Source organism: Microtus oregoni, unplaced genomic scaffold (genome assembly GCF_018167655.1).
Source record: "Microtus oregoni isolate MIOR12 unplaced genomic scaffold, Mior012 000019F_ref0000042, whole genome shotgun sequence".
NCBI lineage: Eukaryota > Metazoa > Chordata > Mammalia > Rodentia > Cricetidae > Microtus > Microtus oregoni.
Window position 1 is genome coordinate 12,539,672 of NW_024543078.1, and position 20,372 is coordinate 12,560,043.

Consider the following 20,372-nt stretch of genomic DNA (forward strand, 5'->3'; position numbering starts at 1 on the left):
CAGGAAAAGTAAGAGATATTTCTGGGAAAAAAAGAGAATACTTAATATATTTTCTTTTTTTGAGAACTATTTCATCTAGCAAACAGCAGTACCACTAAATGAGGAGACATTGTTTATTCTCCTGTTTCCTCTGGCAGATTGTAATACAAACCTTGTTAGTACAGGCGGGTACTCTGGAGCTTATCTGGCCCTAGAGAGTCTCCCAGGTCCCTTCAGACTACAATGAGAGACCTCAGAAGGCTCAACATTACCCACAATCTGTAGGCTTATTAGCTGTGTAACCAATGAAGCAGACACTACCCAACTGCTTTGTTTATGGGCATTCATTTCCAATGACCATATTCTCTAACATAATAAACCATGAAACTTACAAAACCAGGCATGATTTTATGCTGGCTACAGAAACTTTGCACCAGAGCTTTTCTTGACATACTGCCTTTTACTCTCAACTTTTTAAAATTTTTAATTAATTAATTTTTTCCCCCGCCCGATCACAGTTTCCCTTCTCTCCCTTCTCTATCCCCAACTACCCCTCTTCCCTGTTCATCTAGTCTTCTTCCTTTCTCTCCAGAAAAGGGCCAGCCCACCATATGAGTCAATCAGCCATGGCATATCAAGCTGCAGTAAGACTAGGCTCCTCCTCTCCTACTAAGGTTGAACTGGACAACCTAGTAGGAGGAAAGGGTCCCAAAAGGATTTAACAGAGTCAGAGACAGCCCCTGCCCCCACTGCTAGGAGTCCTACAAGACCAAGCTATACAACTGTAAGACATATGAGCAGAAGGCCTAGTCCCATCCAAGTTCTCTGGTTGGCGGTTCAGTCTCTGTGAACACCGATGAGACCAGGTTAGCTGATTCTGTGGATTTTCTTGTGGTGTCCTTGGCCTCTCTGACTTCCATTAACCTGTCCCCCTCTTCTACAGGATTCTACAAGGTCCGCCTAATGCAATTGTTTCCATCGGTTGCTAGGTAAAGCCTCTCTGATGACAACTGGACAAGAACTCAAGAAAATAACCATCAAAAACCAAACAATCCTTGGGGCTGGAGAGGTGGCTCAAAGGTTAAGAGCACTGGCTGCTCTTCCAGAGGTCCTGAGATCAATTTCCTGCAACCACATGGTGGCTCACAACCATCTAGTGCTCTCTTCTGGCGGTCAGGGATACATGCAGACAGAACACTGTATGCATAATAAATAAATACATCTTAAAAAACAAAAACAAATAATCCAATTAAAAAATGGGGTACAGATCTAAACAGAATTCTCAACAGAGGAATCTCAAATGGCCAAGCTACATTTAAATGTTCAACATCCTTATCCATCAGGGAAATGCAAATCGAAATGACCGTGAGATTCCATCTTACACTTGTCAGAATGGCTAAGATCAAAAACAGAAGTGATAGCTTATGCTGGTGAGGATGTGGAGCAAGGGGAACACTCCTCCATCGCTGGTGGGAGTGCAAACTTGTACAGCCACTTTGGAAATCAATAAGGTGGTTCCTCAGAAAACTGGCAATCAACCTACCTCAAGATCCACTTATACCACTCCGGGGTATACACCCAAAGGATGCTAAGATCCGCTTACACCACTCCTGGATATACACCCAAGGGATGCTCTACCATACCATAACGGCACTTGCTCAGCTGCGTTTGCAGCAGTCTTATGAGTAATAGCCAGGAACTGGAAACAGCCCAGGTGTCCCTCGAGTGAAGAATGGATGAAGAAAAGGTGGTCCATGTATGAAATGAAGTATCACTCATATATTTAAAAATGATGTCATGAAATTTGCTGGCAAATGGATGGAGCTAGGAAAGATCATCCTGAGTGAGTAACCCAGACCCAGAAAGACAAATACGGTGTGTCCTTGCATGCACGTGACTTCTAGGCATAAAGTAAAGGATAACCATGCTACAATCCAAGAGACCCAAAGAAACCAGGCAACTAGGAGGGCTCAAGGTGGGGGAGGCGGACACATGAATCTCACTGTGGAGGGGAAATAGAATAGGTACCACAGGGGGATGGGGGAGGGGGTGGGTTCTGGATGGGGGGAATGGGAACAGGAAGGATCAGGTAGGGGGAGGATGGAGGGAGGGAGTACTGGGAGAGACAACTGGAATCAGGGGCATCTCTGTGATGAGCTAGAAACCTAGTGCAATGGAGACTCCTGGGAGTCTATGAGTTCTAAGACTTCTGGCAACGAGGAATACAGAGCCTAAACCGACCATGTCCTGAATCCCAGGCAGGGCTTCCAGTGGTGGGACTAGGAGGACATCAACCCACATAACCTTTGACCTACAATTTGCTTTGCCTACAAGGGGTGCTGGGTTAAAGGTGGTGCAGAAATTATGGGAGTGGCCAACCAATAACTGGTGTAGCTTGAAACTCACACCATGAGAGGGAGCCCAACCCTGATACTGTCTGGAGGACCAGGACCCAGAGGCTGGACAGCCCAGAGACCTAGGATAGAACCAAACATGACTGGCAAAAAAAGTCAATGAAATTATTCCTAATGAGATCTTGTTAAACTCACAGATTGTTGCCTGCTCTTCTAACTGGAACCATGCTCCATTACCTCGGGGTTTAGGCACAAGAGATGACTCAGAAAGCAAGAGTATGTTGCTCTTGGCGAAGACATGAGTTTGGTTCCTAGCATCTACACACACCAGCGGGTCACAATCACCTGGAACTCAGTCCCAGGGATCCAGTGCCTCTGTAGACACCTGATCCAACATCCAAAGACACACAAATACACATAGTTAAAATGAATAAATCTTTAAAAAACTGATTTGATTTGTTGTAGATTTATGTCTAAGCAGAACTAATAAGGGATGGCTGCAGATACGCGCAGGTTCTTATGCTTCTGTACACATGGGCATTTGTCTTAGAAGAAAGCATCTATGCCCACTGGACTAGTGTGCAGGGTAAGCAGTTCTTATGGTTTCCAACACAGTGCTAGGGCTTCATCTGTCTCTTCGTGGAGCTGATTAAAAGTTAAGGCAGCATGAAAGGAAACAGAGAGGATTCTGGGGAACGCTTTCATTGGGCAGCTCATCCTAATGAATCCAGTAAATGTAGGTTTGGGAGAAAAGTTAAGCTGTAAGATTGACCATGGAAGAGGCAACTTTCAATAGGGATCTGTGTTTGAATCTTACATCTGCCAGCATTTTGGCCATTTTAGAAAATGGAGAAGGAAGGGAACGTTATTGTGGCCTTACTGGTTCCATACAGCATTCAGTGTAACTCTTGAAGAATTCTGGAAGTACATAGTTTGGGGGCAAGAGGGATGGAGTTAGCCTTGAGGAGATTATGCTCTCCCAACTAGAACATGTACATATACAAAAAAGGGGGCAAAGTAAGCAGTACCTGTTATCTCAGAATAACTCACAGATAAAATATAAAAGGGAAAAGTTTGAAAGCATCCACTAACTCTACCCAGAGACATTTGGTGATGGTATTTCCTAAACAAAAATGTATTTAAGGATGCAGAGTTGCCTCTGGGTCTGAGGACCCCAGCAGGGCTCCAGGCTGTCGCATGCCTCAATCCAGGAATCGTTTAAACCGGAGATCCCGCGATACCGTGAAGAGAGGCTCACAAGCTCTGAGGCCTTTTTAAATAATATCTGTCTGTGGGGCAGGGTTGCAGACAGCTCTTTCAACTTAAGGGCTGGGGCGGGAGGTGCATTCCAAACTCAGAAAGACAAAGCCCATATTTTCTCTCATATGTGGAACCTAGATTTAAACTTTTATTTTTGTCTCTGTGTACTGATGGGTCATGAAACTAGAAAGGGGGTCATAAGAGGAGGAAAAGGTTAAGGAGGGCAGGTAAAATGACCTGAAAACACGAACGGGAGTTTGGGGAGGAAGAGAACCAATAGAGTTGGCAGGAGGCATGGGTGGGGAAGGCTCTGTGGAAGGAAAGACTTAGAGCAAAGCATACTGACATACGGGAATGCCATAGTGAAATCCATACCTCTGCAGGAGCCAGAAGGAGACTAAACTTTCCCATGGCAAATACATTGGATATTTCCCAGTATTGGTAAATAACCATCTAAACCATGACTCGCAATCATACACAGCATCATAACAACGTAGCATGGTATATTTAAACCACCAAGGGTAACTGGGCAGTCTCAGGTTTTCTTCACCCTGGCTTTGCCATTGGAAAGTTACTCAGCACTGAGTTGGTTCTTGGTTCATTCCTGACAATTCACATGGGAGGAACTCCAAGTTATGAACTACTGGACCAGGGGGAGCGACATCTTTAGAGCTATCAACAAATACTGCCAGAGTTCTGGTCAGAAAGACTAAACTTATGTCTTCATAGTCAGGCTTAGGAGGGGCCCCTCACTGAATCTGCGTCAACAACAGATACAATGTAACCATGATTTTTAACGTATTCAATTATTTTTAAATTCATATTTTCTAAGAGTTAGCATCTATTGGCCAACACTGCTCCTATTTTTGTTGGTTATATATTCTATTTTTTCAGAAGTCTTTATATTTCAAGAATACACTAATATCTACTATGTTTGTCCTTTATACTTGCTAGTGTGTGAGTTTCCCCAGGAGAAAGGAAATACGGAATATATTTAACTATTTATAAATCTCTGCCTGCCAATGTTATCATTATAGTCTCTTTCTTCACTTGCATATAGAGAGAACCTTTGCATAGAGAACAGTTATACATTTACCTAGGTATTTCTTGTAGTGAGACGAGTCCTCTAAGCCCTATAAGGCAATACTATTTTATAGAGGTGACCATTTAGGTGTTCTGTACACTGAGGCTGTGGGCCACGCTGCAGCGATCCAAAGACATCTTTCCAACCACCAGACAGTGTTTTGCTGATACATTGAAATTGTGTAGTAAGGACAAAGATGGAATCTACCCAGATAGGTAGCTGTTCCTTTGGTCTGGTTTGTTCTGCCCCCTGGTGGGCTCTGTACAAATTGTAACTCTATAAAATCGGAACTAGATGGTGTTTGTGTCTGTGTGGAGAGGAGACAGCAGCTGCCCCAGTCCATCAGCATTCCCACATGACCTCTCAGACACTCCTCCTGGCCAAACTACGCTTGCTCCAGCCATTCTCTGGTCTGTCTGTGCCTTCCTGACTTGAAAGCAGTCATTTCTTTGACAACGTCCAGGAAACACTACGCTCCTCTAGTTACTGGACAGTCGTCTTAAATATTTCACACTTCAGTTTGGTTGGAATCTACTCTGTGTATAGTATGAGGTAATATGAAACTCCTCAGTCGACTATTTTTAGTACCCAGTGGTTAGAGACACTACTATATTCAAAACTGCCTTACAATTGTTTATTTCACTGCTTTAATTTTTTTTAAAGTACAGCATTTTAATTATAGCTTCTAATATGCCTTATTAAATAGTGCCTATTATTCCTCATTATTAGTTTTTAATAGCTTTTTAATTAGCTCATTTAATCCTAGTTATTAGTGATTAGCTATTTTCGTTGTCTTATTTGTCCATCTGGACAGTAGTGTGCTTCGGAATCACAAAATGGTGGCAGGCAAGCGAAGCACCCAGCAGGCGGCTAAACAGGAAGCCTGGCTCACTACTAACCTGAAGTTGCAGAATGCGTCTGAGATTTCATGTTTTTAAACATCTGTATTGTTGGATATGGTAGTGCACGCCTTTAGTCCTAGTACTCAGGAGGCAGAGGCAGGTGGATCTCTGAGTTCAAGGCCAGCCTGGTCTACAGAGTGAGTTCCAGGACAGCCAGGGCTACACAGAAAAACACTGCCTTAAAAGGGAGACAGGATATATATATATATATATATATATATATATATATATATAGAGAGAGAGAGAGAGAGAGAGAGAGAGAGAGAAGGGGCTGGAGAGACGGCTCACCAGCCAAGAACACTGCCTGCTCTTCCAGCATTCTCAGGTTCAATTCCCAGCACATACATGGCAACTCACAACTGTCTCTTCCAGGGGATCTAACATCCTCACACAGATATATAAACAGGCAAAACACCAATGCACATGAAATACAAACAAAAAATTACCTTAATCAACACCTAAAATTTTTTTCATGCAAGATACCCAACTTAAAGACACAAATAAAAAGGCCACTGTACCTTTATATGTTTTACTCCGCAGGTGACCATTCTATTCGGCTGATATGGATCCCAGGAAATATCAAAAATCTGTCGAGAAATAGAACATTCTTCAGTGCAATCACCAAGACTCTAACCCGTGTTAATGTGCCTGTACAGGATGCAGACGGAGGTCCTGGCTCTGAGAAGCAGAGCTGACGCTCTGTCCTCATGGCTACCCATCTTCAGCCCACACAGACGAGCTGTCAACCTTAGTCACTGAGTGCAACTGTGTCACAGATTAGATTTTTCCATTTGTGAAAAGAACTTTTGACAATTAGGGGAATCTTTTAAATCAAATTTTCTGTAACTCTTCACAATGCTGACAAAACACTTTGGAGATAGCTTTTCCATAAAGATGAGAAGAATTACAAACAGTACATCTCACTTAAGAAAGCGTTTGATAGCTAGCTATGATCCAGCATGGGCAAGTGCCCAGTCATAACAGAAGGTGAGAAAGGAGTCGTTTTCCCGGCACTCGATTATCCCAGCCCCTTAAACCATTCAATGTGCTTCTAAGAACTCTTCTATTTTCAGTTCTCCAAAAATGGAAAACATACCAGCTAGCCTATTTTTCATTCTTTATGAGACAGTTTGCATGGAGTTCTAGTTCCATTTAGAAGACAGAAAATACCACCTGCCAATCTTTATTTATTTATTTATTTATTTTTATTTATTTTTTTATTTTTCAAGACAGGGTTTCTCTGTAGCTTTTGGTTCCTGTCCTGGAACTAGCTCTTGTAGACCAGGCTGGCCTCGAACTCACAGAGAACCGCCTGCCTCTGCCTCCAGAGTGCTGGGATTAAAGACGTGCGCCACCACCTCCCGGCCTGCCTGCCAATCTTGAAAGCTACTACCTATCATGACTATTGAAGATATGCACATTCAAGGCCCATACACGCTGTGGGCATAGGAGTGCAGTTACTGGCATTTAAACACAGATTTCAGGATGTTCGGATGCAGGTGGCCTATGGGTCACAGTCTATAAGGTGTCAATAGAAAGGAACAGGAAGCGAGTGCATTGTACAATATTCCCAAATAATTAATAGAAACATTATGCTTTTATTAATCTGCTCCTAACTATCAGATACGGCAGAGCAAAGGGGCAGTCACTAAGGTCAGATGAGCACGCCATGCGACAGTCGGTCGTGCTGGAAGAGAAAGCTGGACAAATGAAATGAACAGCATTTAACTGAGCAGGGAATGATTTCGCCAAGCGGGCAGCCCTCAGGAGCAGCGAATCTCTGCTGTGCACATAGACAGGATGTACAGGCCAGCAAGGATCTGAGGTTTAAATGCTGCTTAGTGCTGGAGCTTGACATGTGTCTTGTTTAGGAATGGATCTCTGCCTGTGATTGGCTATTGGTTACAAAAGGATGCTAGAAAATTAAGCTTTTGGTTTGTTTACCCTCCAAAGCGTAACTCATTCTATATTCAGAGACTCAAGGTATAGAGGCAGCTGAATTTAGTCTAATAGAAACCCACAACCTGACAAAACACTTTACACATAAGCCAGGGAGGTATTATTTCTAAACAAATACCACCGATAAAGAATATTTTCAACTTTAATCTTCTATTTCCCCCCAAGGTATCAGGTCAACAAGCCTGACGTACAACATATTAATTCAGGTTAGACCAGAAACGGAAGTCGTTAATCGCAGAATACTTGGCTGAAATACTGCCCTCTCAACAGAGCCAAATGTGGCATCACAGTTTTGTTTACTGCACCTCAAATCCGCCTTTATGATCACTGGTCTAATCCAACTCGCTACAGGGCCCAGGAGGCTGCCCTGAGCAAGCCTGGACAGACGTCACTCAAGCTGTGAGGCAAAAGAAATCCTTCCTTTTATTTTCTTAGGTGTATTGTCACAGCAACAGAAAAAAACAACTAACACACGCATAGAAAGCCAGCTTCAATAAATTGCAAATCCATGAGCGAGAGCCCTAATGGCACTAGGTTACATATGCAGTTACAGTTAGGAACCAATAAGTCCTTTTCTAACACTTGATGTGAGTTCTACCAAGTCACTCCTGGGTCTTTGGAAGACTTGACGCTGGAAGGGAGTTTGCAACTACCTTGGGGTTCCTTTAGCTTACAAATGTACCACTAGAAACATTTTTTTCAGAAGTCATACTAAGCAAGATAATGACTCTGATGCTTAATTAGAGCCTCATTATATACGGACAATTATAGAGAAATACAGAAAGAAGGTTAAGAAACAACAACAACAACAAAAAGAGGCAATAAAGAAATCCGGTCTTTCAGTTGTGTAAGACCACAGGGAAATTCGTGTCTGATCAGTTACTGGTTATACCTCCTCATCCCTTACCTTGCCATCTGCGCCTACACGGAACTGCCATTTCTGATCTCGCTAACACTCAACATTAAGAAATCACAAATAAAATACAAACCCTTTTTTTTTTGAAAGTGAGGAGTTTATTGAGAGAAGGGGGAAGGAGAAGGAAGAAAGAGAAAAAGAGAAAGGGACAGAGAGAGACAGAGAGACATGGACCAGTTTGCCTCTTCAGAAGAACAGCAGGAAAAACTATTTTAATTTTTATTATTTTACAAATCCTTATAATAATATTTTTATGAACGTTTTCTAACAACCATTTCCATGAGTCAATGAATACATCTAAGCTACTATAATTTCAAATTCTTTTCTACTTTGAGTTTCTAAGAAGCCAAATACCAGCACTGAAAACCTGCTTTGCTTATGAAAAGCAGTAACAACGGTTAGCCACTGATCACAGGCAAATCATGCTTAGATGCTGAAAATGTAGGAGAAAAATCTATATGTGGCAGGTTTACTTTCAAAGACATAAAATGACAATGACTTTATAGTTCTGAATCTTCACTGTTGGATACCACAAAGCTCTTACCCGGTCAGAATGGCCAGTGGCTGAGGCCAGAAGTTTCCCCTTTCTCCAGTCCCAAATGCAGACTGTGTTTTTTGCATCCAATCCCACGGAGGCTAACCGCTTGATAAAAACAAAAAAAAAAAAATGAAGAAAGAAAAATTTAATACTTGAAAGAGTGGGAAGCTTTCCTGTTATTCACACCCACTTTCAACAAATAGTTACTGATAATCCACGACCGACTAGGCATTGAACCACAACCCATGCTAATCCCAAGCCGAAGTCGTCACTGTAGCCGGATCACACAGACGTTTTAGTCCTGTAAGGTCACACTCATTTGGTTTTCGCTGCTGCATCCCAAACGTGCAGTCTGTGAAGTTGCTGACAAGCCAGCTGAAGTCGTAGGAACACAGCTCGAAGGCAGGAATTAGTAATATTGAAACTTTCACTGTAGAGGACTGGAATGATGGCTCACACCTGTCAGCTCTGCCCCCAGTAGGCTGAGGCAGGAGATGTACAATTCAACAGCCAGCCTGGGATATTTAGTGAGTTGTAGACCACAGTGTGAAATCCCGTCTTTAAAACAAATTGACGCAGGATCTCACTCTAGCTCAGGCTGACTTAGAGCTCACTCTGCAGACCAGGCTGGCCTCAAATTCATGATGGTCCTCCCGCCTTAGCCTTCTGAAAGCTGATATTATACAGATGAGTCAAATACTTGTATACTCAAATTTTATCACATGGTACAAGATGAAGAGTCGGACAAAGACACTGTAGTAGTCTGAGTGTAATTGGCCCCCTAAGCTCATAGGGAGGGGCACTATTAGGAAGGTGGTCTTGTTGAAGTAGGTGTGGAGGATGTGTGTCACTGTGGGGGGCTTTGAGGTCTCCTATGCTCAAGCTAGGCTTAGTTTAGTTCACTTCCTGTTGCCTGTGGATCAAGATGTAGGGCTCTCAGCTCCTTTTCCAGCACCATGTCTGTCTGCCATGACAATAATGGACTAAACCTCTGAACTGTAAGCCAGCCCCAATTGATGTTTTCCTTTATAAGAGCTGCTGTAGTCATGGTGTCTTTTCACAGCAATAGAAACCCTAACTAAGACATACGTATAGAAAAATTCAGTAAATGAGCCTGATTTTGTTCTTAACTTTTAAAAAATTCACTAACATTTCAAGTGATTAAAGAACATATAACCTTAATAAAAGAAACATGATATATGCTACTTCATGCCTGTAAATCCTTTGACTTCACATCAGCTTCTTGTCCTCAAAGTCAAACTCAACCTTTAATTATAAGCAAAATGAAAAGAATCACATGAAGGCATTTGTGACACCCAGACAAGGGGTTCCTGGAGGACACAGAACCATAGGTTAGAGATCTTGACTCAGAGTTAGTAAACTTGGCTTCTTTTCTTTCATAATTAACCAGATAGAAGACCTTGGAAACTTAAAATAATTTTTATTAGTTCTTTGAGAATTTTTTACATGTATTTTGATTCTATCTACCTTCCCCATCCACCCAAATTTGTGTTCTTTGATTTTTTTTCCCCCCACCAATCAAGTCTAATTTGTGCTACTCAAATATTCTTGGATATGTGGTCACCCACTGGAGCATGGTTGACTTACCAGGGGCTACACTCTTAAAACAAACCTGATTCCTTCTTTCCAGTGGCTAACAGCCGCCAACCATAGAGAAAGTGGTAGACTCTCATGTTCAGTTCCCCTCCCCGCATTAGGCTTTCTGCCTGGCTGAGGCCTGCACAGGTCCGGTGACTGCTGTCACAACCACTGTGAGTTCATGCTGTAGCTGCCCTGCTGTGTCCAGAAGACACCATGTCTGACCCATCCGATCCCTCTGTCCCCTCTTCCACAGTGATGCTTAAGCCTGGGGTGTATTTAACGTGTTCCGCTTAGGACTGAGAAGTCTTCAGTCTCTTATTTTCTGTGCCTTGCCTGGTTATGGATCTCTGTTTGTCACTATCTACTGCGAATAGAAGCTTCTCTGATGAGATGTTAGAGATGTGTTAATGTATGGGTATGATAATAAAATACTTTGGAAAAATTAATTAGCTCCCATAAATCTTAGTTTTCTCACTTGTAAGATGAGTATAAAAGTACAAGTGAAATATCAGAAGTCAAATGATAAGGATATGGTAACATAGAAGCTCGCCCGTCCACAGTGCATTCATTACTTGTCTTGCCGCTGATTCAAGCAACTTCAGGAAGGGAGGGTTTGTTTCTGCTCACAGTCGCCTGGGACAAGGTCCATCATGGAGGGGAAGGTAGTGGCAGGAAGGTAGCAGAAGGTCACAGTGCATCCAAAGTCAGGAAGCAGGAAGCCTAAATGCTCATTCTCGGCTCTCTATTTAGTCCAGGGCCCCAGCTACCCACTGTCAGGAGAGTTGTTCCAGCTCAGTTAACCTGATCCAGTTTCTCCCAGGCACACCCAGAGGCTCAAGATCACATCTAGTTGACAACATTAACCATTGCTATCCTACCCCTCATCAACTGACATTCAAACCAACCACTTTTAAGCCATAATCTTCTTCTCCCCGGAGGCTCATGGCCTTCTATACACAATGGATTCAGCTCCACATCCAAAGTCCCCGCCACAGTCTTTCACAGTGCCCACAGTGCTGGAAGGTGCAAAGGCTGGCTTTCACAGAGTCCAGTGATCTTTCAACAGGGAACTCCTGTACAATGTTTTCTTGCTTCTCACATGCAAAGGCACTGTGTGAACACTCCCACTCCATAGAGCACAGCAAGGGAAGAGTGAGCCACAGGAGACTAACACCCAGCAGGGAAAAGAGCAGATGCGGAAGCTCCATGCCTGTCATCCGGGGCTTGTGCTGGAATTGAGTTCTAAAAGTCATGGGCAGCTCTACCCTCCAGCTCCATTGCCTGAGGACATGTATTCACTCTTGTGGGCCTGAAGTTGTCTTCAGTAGATGTCTCATGATTGTGATAGCGCCAATAGCCTGCGGTTTCCATGGCAACTGATGCCTCAGCTTCATACAGTGGCCTTTTCTGGACCTCCTTGTGGAAATGCATGGCGTGATCCTGAACTCAGTGTTTCTCTCAAAGACTTAATGACTAGCTCAAACTTCCACTTTTCATGCTTGACAAAACAGTACTCTGCACACGACACTGCTAAATTCTGTGCCGACCGGAAATGGGTGTTGGCTTCTTTGGACCACAGTTGTAGCGGCCTCTCTCTTCTGACTCTTGAACAACTCTCTCCCAGCACCTGCTTCTAAGAACAGGAAAGCCCTCAGATGCCTTAAAGGTGCAGGCTCTACTGTTTCAAGTGAATTTGCTTTTGCACAGTTGGAGCCTTTCATGGGTGGAGTCTTGTCCTCAGGGTTAGTGGGGGCACATTCTCATTGCCCCAAAGCTTACAGTTTCAGCCTCCTTTTCAGCACACATCTTGGCAGCAACTTTAAACTTGTTTAAGGTCTTTTTCTCATCAAGATGCACGTTTTTTATTCTCTATTCCATCCATTCCTCTTTTCCACTGATCTGGAAAAGGGTGGAGAGCAATAATCATACCACAGCCCGATGCTCTGCTGCCCTGAACTCTGCTCCATCAGACAGATGCTCATGACTCCAGGATTCGGCTTCCTGCAGGTCACAGGTGGGTGTATCCAGATCCATTACGAGAGCATCATACAAACGGCCTAGAATCCGGGTCCCAATGGAATTCTTGTTCTGGCGATGGTGTCAGACACCTTTATCCCAGCACTCAGGAGGCAGAGGCAGGCAGATCTCTGAGTTGAGGCCAGCCTGGTCTACAAAACGGGTTCCAGGACAGCCAGGGCTACACAGAGAAACTCTGTTTTGACCTAAAAACAAAATTAAAAACAAACAAACAAACAAAAAGAACGCTTGTTCCTGTGTAAAGCCCCATGAGCCGAGGCTTCACTGTCAATGCTTCTCTTAGCAGCCTGTGTTCCAAGCTCCAACCACAAGGACATTGTAGGCTCCGCTAACAATACTCAGTGGCTTCTCTAGTACCACGTTCCAAACTCTTCTTCCATATTCCTCCCTAAAACCAGTTTCAAAGACCCCACAACCACGTGGTCAGGTTCATTACAGCAATCACCTCACTCCTCAGGACCAGTGTTCCGTCTTAGTGACTCGTCTCTCTACCTTGACGAACCACTCAACACAAACAGCTTCGAGCAGGAAGGCTTGTTCTTGCTTGCTGTGCCAGGGAGACTGTCCTTGGGCAGAGAGGGACTGGCTCACCTCTCCTTTGTATTCGGTCCAAGACCACAGTCTATGGAAGGTGCTGCCCAGAGCTAGAGCAGGTCTTCCCATTTCGGCCAGCCTGGTCCAGATAACCCCTCACTGGCATGCCCCAAGACTCATCTCCTGGCTGGCTCTAGATCCTGCCAAACTGGTGACATTCACCACTTTGGAAAGAATGAGTATGCCTAAGCCTATACTCATACCTGGTATATGGAAGGACAGAGGGCCTCACGTGCCTACATGGACAAGTGTTGCTATAACAGGGCTCGTTCAGGTGTCGTCACTAAAAGTGGTTTCCATTAGGAATGTTTTACATAAAAAGAATAATTGGGGGTCTTAGAATGCTTCCTTAATAAAGATCTTTGCTATAATTTTTCATTGAGAGTTGTAGCAATAGAAATTATAAGGCAGGGCCGGAGAGATGGCTCGGTGGTTAAAAGCACTAGATGCTCTTCCAGACAATCCAGGTTCAATTCCCAGCTGCTACTGTCTGGAACGCCAGTTCCAAGGGGTCTGACACCCTCACACAGACGTACATGCAGGCAAAACACCAATGCACGTGATATGAAAGTAAGTTAATTTAAAAAGAAATGATAAAACATAACTTAACAAACTAAAAATACTAAGCAAATTAGAATGGGTAAATTTTATTCAGTTTATTTTTAATGGAAAAAAATCAGTTAACGAACACTAGTAGAGACACGCATTTTTCCTGAGTTAAAAAAAGTTAAAAGAAATCTATTGTGTTCGTTTATAGTAACAAGCCCCACGGCTACCTAAAAGAGAATTTCTATTGCCTTTGTCAATGATGAGGCAATGAGGAATTTGTCATTTTCTCAGTATTATTGGATTTCAGTGAACTCTGCCCTGGGGCCGTGAAATCCATCATGGCCATTCACACAGTCTACCCAGCTCCCCACCTGTGGAAGTAGCCAGGACTCCAGAAGGAAACAGATGAATGAAATGAAACAGGGGGAATAAAATGGACAAAGAACTCACAAGTAAAGCTGGGTTTCCCTCTAGTGCATAGCATTTTTGTGATATTTCAAAACAAAATTTGGTCTCGATCTTTGCTCAAATGGAGATGATGTGAGAGAATGTGCGTGAGTCCCACAGCCTACCTCTATGATTACATAGCGTATGCATTCCAGCTCATTTAATTTAGCCATTCTGATCAGTTCTAAAAACGAGCAGACCAGTGCTCTCTCACAAGAGGGGAAGATACCACAATGTTGATTCCAATAAAATAAATAAAAAAAATTCCAATCAGTGAACTCATCTCCACCTAGGGAATTTCTTCCACTCTTAGTTTGGCTGTATGTCTACCAGTGATTTCACTCCCGTTTGCATGACACTAACTTACTAAACTACCACTGATTTAGCCAAACACTGACTGAATAAGTTAAATGAAACACAAAGGCTGAAAGAGATGGCAGAAGGGACACCATGTAGGGACAAGGCCAAGGCCAGAGAGGAAAGCTGCCATTTCAGTAAAAAGGGGGAATGCAGCTGGAGCCAGGAGTAGGCCCTTTGTGTTTCCATCTGCTTTGAAAGGTATAGTAACCTTTTCCCGTCAAGTGTTGTACACCCAAGGAAGGAGCCATAGCTTATGGGTACTGGTCTCACATCCTTGTGATGTCTTCAAAGAACAAGTCTCCAAAGGGGCAAACAAGCACGCAGCAGACTTCAGACGAAGAGTGGAGCCTGACACAGGGCACACAAAGGCACAGTATTTGCCTGACGAATCTTGCCACCCTGTCTATCCTGACTACCCTGGAGAACAAGGCTAGGAAAGCTGGCTAACAGGGGATGCCCACCTACACTATTTGGACTTCATGCGATGCTACCTTAAACTTTGTTTGACATTTCCAGCTGCTGAGATGAATTACTGAGAAATTGTAGAGAGAAGGCTGGAAACATGCTCAGGACTTAGAGCATGCGTTGCTCTTGCAGAGGACCTGGTCTGTGTCCCAGCACCCATTGAAGTGGTTCACAACCATCTGTAACTCTAGTTCCAGGGGATCTGATGACCTCTCCTGAACTCCAGACAAGGATGTGATACACATACATACATACAGACAAAATAGTAAAGGAATAAGAATTATGAAAATACTACTTAAGACAGTGTTGAAATTACATTATACATGGCTCTGACTTAGGATTTAAAGGGCTGGGCCTGAAAAATGGAGGAGGGGTGGGAGTCGTGTTGGAGTTATTTTAAAGAAAAGCATAAACACAGAGGAACTGCTGACTGCTTCAGCTAGAAGGGAGCCGAGGGGAAAAAGGGGGAATAAGAAGTGACCTCAAGGCAGAACCAAAACGAATCTTCTGAATGGTCATCAGGAGGTGTGATGCGGAGGCCTTAAAGCAAAGGCACAATGTTCTTGCAGGGTTTGTGCTCTGTGCAAAGGGCTTGGTGCAGCCCCCTCAGCCCAGACAGGATGCTAATGATGGACAAAACCGGGCTGCTGACCCCTCGTGGACCTAGCCTTATGAGTTCCTTCATGGAGCTTACTAATCAGAGAGTGGAGCGGGAAAAGGAAACCAAGACTGGAGCCTGCTGAGAGGGCTGTACCATCACCACTAGCTTGGAGCTGACCAGCCAATGAGGAATTCTGGGATGCTTCCAAGGGGAAGCTGCAAGAGTGGTAGCCATTAGTATTATAATTTCAGGTCAATTTAAGGACTCATTAAGGAAAACATAAATTAAGAAAGATACGCACCTGTCCATCGGAGTCAAAAGCCAGGCACGCAACGCCGTGTGTATGGACATCTTTCAGAATGGACACCGTCTGGACACTATAGGAATCCCATATGCATATATATGGCTCCTTCCCAACTTGGCCAGTTGCAATCAGAGTTTTATCTGGGTGTAAGGCAAGGCTGAAAAAGAAAAAGGCCTCTTTTCATATTTTCTAACTGAACAAAAGTTCATATATACTGATTGTCTTTAACCCCAGTTTGTTTCTTATCCAAAATCATTAAACCAGATGATTTCAGAAGGAAGAGTCTGTCGATTCCCAAAAGAATCAGCTGCCTGATTATTATAAATTAAAATGCTCAGTTTTGGCAAGGATAAGAGTAGTAAAACATGATGGTAATTTCATTCAATTTTACCTACTTAGTTACCTTGAAAATCAACATCAATCAAGCTCATAAATCTCTAACAACATATTTCATATAGCCCTATCATTGGGTTAAGTAGTATTTACTTACTGGTTTTCAAAATATTATTAATTATTCAACCTAGATTTTGACTTTAATTTAAAAATGCTGCTGCTAAGAAAAAGTTCGCTTTTCCGTTAATTGGCAGGCTTGCAGATCCACAAGACAGCGCTCATTAGGACTCCAGAGCACAGAAAGGCCACAAGGTCAATACTGTTAGCGTCTGTTGTCATGGAGTATGCATTTGAAATGAGATCTTCTCTGTTACATAAGCCTTGGGGACATCAAGGGAACTGCAGATTGTTAAGCCTGTGGTTTGTGAAACACTTTCCCTCTGTAGTGCCAGTAAAATAAAATTTCATCAAATACCAAGTCCCACTTCAAGGAATCTACAGCAGCCAAGAGAAGAAGTCAAGAGAGTTGAGATGGAAAAGTCAGTGTGCTCAACACAATGTGTAAAGATGCGTACCTTCCCAAAGACAGGTGTTGGGAATCTAAAAAATGACAAAACCAATCATTGCACTTTACCAGTCTTGAAAATTCGCCCCTGTTGAGCCAGCACCAACAGGTGGAGTCAGGCAGGTCCCAGGGGCTTGTGTGGAGGAGGGCTTGAGGAAGGCATTCCTCCACAGGGCTCTCCACACAAGCCCTGACGGGCGGGTACACAAAGATTCTCAATACACAAAATAAGTAAATCTGACTTAAAGTGAGTTTGACGTGTAACAAGTACTTCCTTTAAAACATATCTTCAGGGACTGGCAAGAAGGCTTTGAGGGTAAAAGTGCTCCCTCCAGTGCCAGAAACCTGCCGTCAGTCTTAGAAGCCACCCACAGTGAGAGGAGAAAAGTAATCCACCAGCAGTCCTCTGACCTCCACACATGCGCCAAGGCACGTGTGGACCCACACATATACGTGAATGAATGAATGAATGAATGAATGATAAATACGGCTACAAATATGACAGATATAAATGTAAATAATGTTATTTTAAAATAGATATCCTCAAGAATCTTTATAATGAAGTAACAAAAAGACGACAGGTGTGGAAGAGAATCTCCTAACGCAAGTGTTCGTGTGCTGAAAACCTTCTAAGGTTATAGAACACTTCAGCTCTCCAAGTCAGCTGAAAGAGGATTTTGAACAGTCTAAAGGGGAACCTTCCAATCACAGTTTTGTTAGAATGCATCTGTCACTGATATTTAACCGTGTGTGCATGTGTTCATTTGCTTTCTGTTGCCATAAAAGATCATCCAATTATAAAAAGAAATGATATACTCTGCCTCGGGTTTATTAGTTACAGTCTTTGATCAGTCGGCCCTGCATTACAGTGGGAGCAAAAAAGCTCATTATCACTGTTGGGAAGCGGAAGTGAAGAAGGAGGCAGGGCCACCTTAGCTCCTCCATCCAGGCTGTTTGCCCCAGTGGCTTCGAGACCACCCTGCGGCTTCCATTTTGTAGAAGCTCCACTAGCACACAGCTTGATGAGCAGGCCTTCACCCCACAGAAGACCCAAGCATGGAGACACACACCCTAGAAAACTGCCAAAAGAGTGCACAGTTCCGTGTTTGTCCCATGAATGACAGGCATGGCAGCAGGCTGCGCAACTCCCCTCCGTGACACTATAGCACAGGTCAGTAATTCATCCACTAAAACTTCAGGGCTTTGATATGTCAAGTACAGAGCAACAGACACACAAATAGAAAGAACGGGAAGAAGGGAGGACGGGAGGACTGGAGGAAGGAAAGAAATCAGTGCTGTGTTTCAAGGAGCCCCTGAAGGGGAGTGACAGCCAGTCTACACAGTAACAGAAAGATGGAAGAATGAGTCCCCATCCACCCAAGACTCTGGGGGACTACCTGGCTTTAAAAGGTCAGGTGTAAGTGGGCATTTGTTGTGAAAAGACAGTCTTCAAAGCTGACTGACAAGGGTAGGGAATGATGTGAGTCCAGCAGGCAGGGCAGCTCAGAAAAGGTTGTGAGGAGACCAGGACGTTAGGTGACAGCAGAACCTTCCACAGTGATGGAGCGGAAGCGGGGAGATGAGAGGCTTTTATGAGGACAGACATGGTTTTAACTCTTCTAAATTTTAGTGAGACTCCCCAGGTTAGTGCCATAGTGGAAACCCACCGGTTGTAAAGAAAATAGTTTGGCCAGATGGTGAATGAGGGGAGGTTTTCTTCATTCTTCTCCATAGTTTCTGGGCTATCAACTGGCAGAGGAAGCATTCTAGAAATGCTTGCTGGAGAGGCTGATTGACGATGCCAACAATCCTCCTGCCACAATGTCTCTGCCCTCTCCAGAGTCAAGATGTTCTACTTAGAGACTGGAAAGGGAAGAGGAAGGGCAGTTTGCCCCTGGATGGCCAGAGACGCCCCGAGAGACCTGATTCACTTGCTGTGGCCATGACCTCCATTTTAAATGACTGAGGCAGCTGGCAGATTCTTGGGATTCTAGAGGCCATCATGGCTTAGTTATGACTGTCCCCAGAGGCTGGTGTTGAAGGAATGGTCCCCAGTACATCAGGCTTTGGGAAGTATGCTGTGAGGGCTTTGACTTAATCAATGGATCAAACCATCGATGAGTTCAGAGTTGGAGAGCATCAATGGATAGCGGTTCCAGGAACCAGGGCGTGGGGCGACTGGAGGAAGGAGGTTACTGCTGCATGTCCCCTCTCTGATCTTTCCCCTCTCCTTCCCGGTCACCACAAAATGTATGCCTGTACTCCACAACACCCTTTGCCCTGATGACCTCCCTCACCACAAGCCCAGACTGATGGGGCCTAGAAAGCTTGGACTGAAATCTTTGAAATTGCAAGTCAAAATAAGTCTTTCCCCTTTTGCTTCCTCAGCTGGTGTGGTACCATCACAAACAAAACAAAAAGGAGGACTAGAAATGCCTCATGAGAATTTATTAGTCTACACTGTGCAGTTGCTCCCACACTCCCCCATTTGAATGTGTGGTGCCTTCAGCCCAGGGCTTACTGTCCTCAGTGATCCTGTTATAACCACACATCTTCTATATTGATGTCAAAGTTCTCATTGGGATTGCTTTTCTTATCAATATTCTTCTATGCTTTTCTCGAAACTCACTCTTCCCAGCCCATGACACTCATTTTTTCAGGTTTCTTCTTTACCGCTTGAGTACAACAAAGTTAGCTATTTCTCCTTTTCTAAGCCCCGAGTCTCTGTCTTCCTTCTCCAGCTTGCATGCAACATGCTCTTGTAGACTTAGAGCAGGGGCTGGGGTTGTAGCTCAGTGGTAGCGTGGTTGCCTAGCTAGTTCAATCCCCAGCACTAAGAACAAACAAAGTAAGAGAATAGCGAGAAGACGCATCTCTGTAGCGGAACATTTGCCAAGCACGCTAAGAGACAGCCTAGATCGAATCCCACAGCACCAAAAGGAAAACTAGGGGCAACTGCGCAATTGGGACAAACAACATTTACTTCATTACTGGGAACTTCCTCACTGGCTTCCCTGAAGCTTTACTTCTTTCACCTGGGCAAGAAATTGACAACCTCCATGCATCCCTCAGGGCACAGGCAAGTGGTACTTACATTTATCTTAAATTTGTCCATATTCATTCGATAGCACTTTGAACTTTTCATAACGTTAAAAAAAAAAACTTCATGAATTTCAGCAACTGGACGGTCATAATGTGTGACCTTGGCATGCTGTCTAGATTTAGGCTACCACGGACGTCTAGTCCCCCTTTCCCCACACCTCTCAATTTATGAATTCAAGAACCCCAATCATAACCCTCTTAATGGCTGTGAGGAACCCAGACTCAATGGGTCCACCTACAGCTCAACTCTTGCACCCAAGGCTCGGGGAACATCTCAGAAGAGGGGCAGAAAGCTTAGGAGAACCGGAGGCCCGGGAAGTCTGCCGCGAGACTGGGTCTCCTAGAAACGGCTGCCTAAACAAGACCTGAACAGTAGCAGTATCAATAGATACACTAAGGCAGAAGGTGGGAAAGTTCATGG

General features: G+C 43.9%; 1 protein-coding gene across 2 annotated transcripts in view; it reads right to left on the reverse strand.

Annotated features, from left to right (window-relative positions):
* Positions 1–20,372, reverse strand: part of Eml6 (EMAP like 6) — a 269,547-nt gene that overhangs the window by 143,316 nt on the left and 105,859 nt on the right. For both annotated transcript variants that reach the window (XM_041669902.1, XM_041669901.1), the window contains exons 3-5: positions 15,949–16,108; positions 8,999–9,097; positions 6,098–6,166 (exon numbers count right to left, since the gene is read on the reverse strand). In XM_041669902.1, coding sequence (XP_041525836.1) covers positions 6,098–6,166; positions 8,999–9,097; positions 15,949–16,108 — 328 coding nt within the window. The remainder of the gene's footprint in view (positions 1–6,097; positions 6,167–8,998; positions 9,098–15,948; positions 16,109–20,372) is intronic.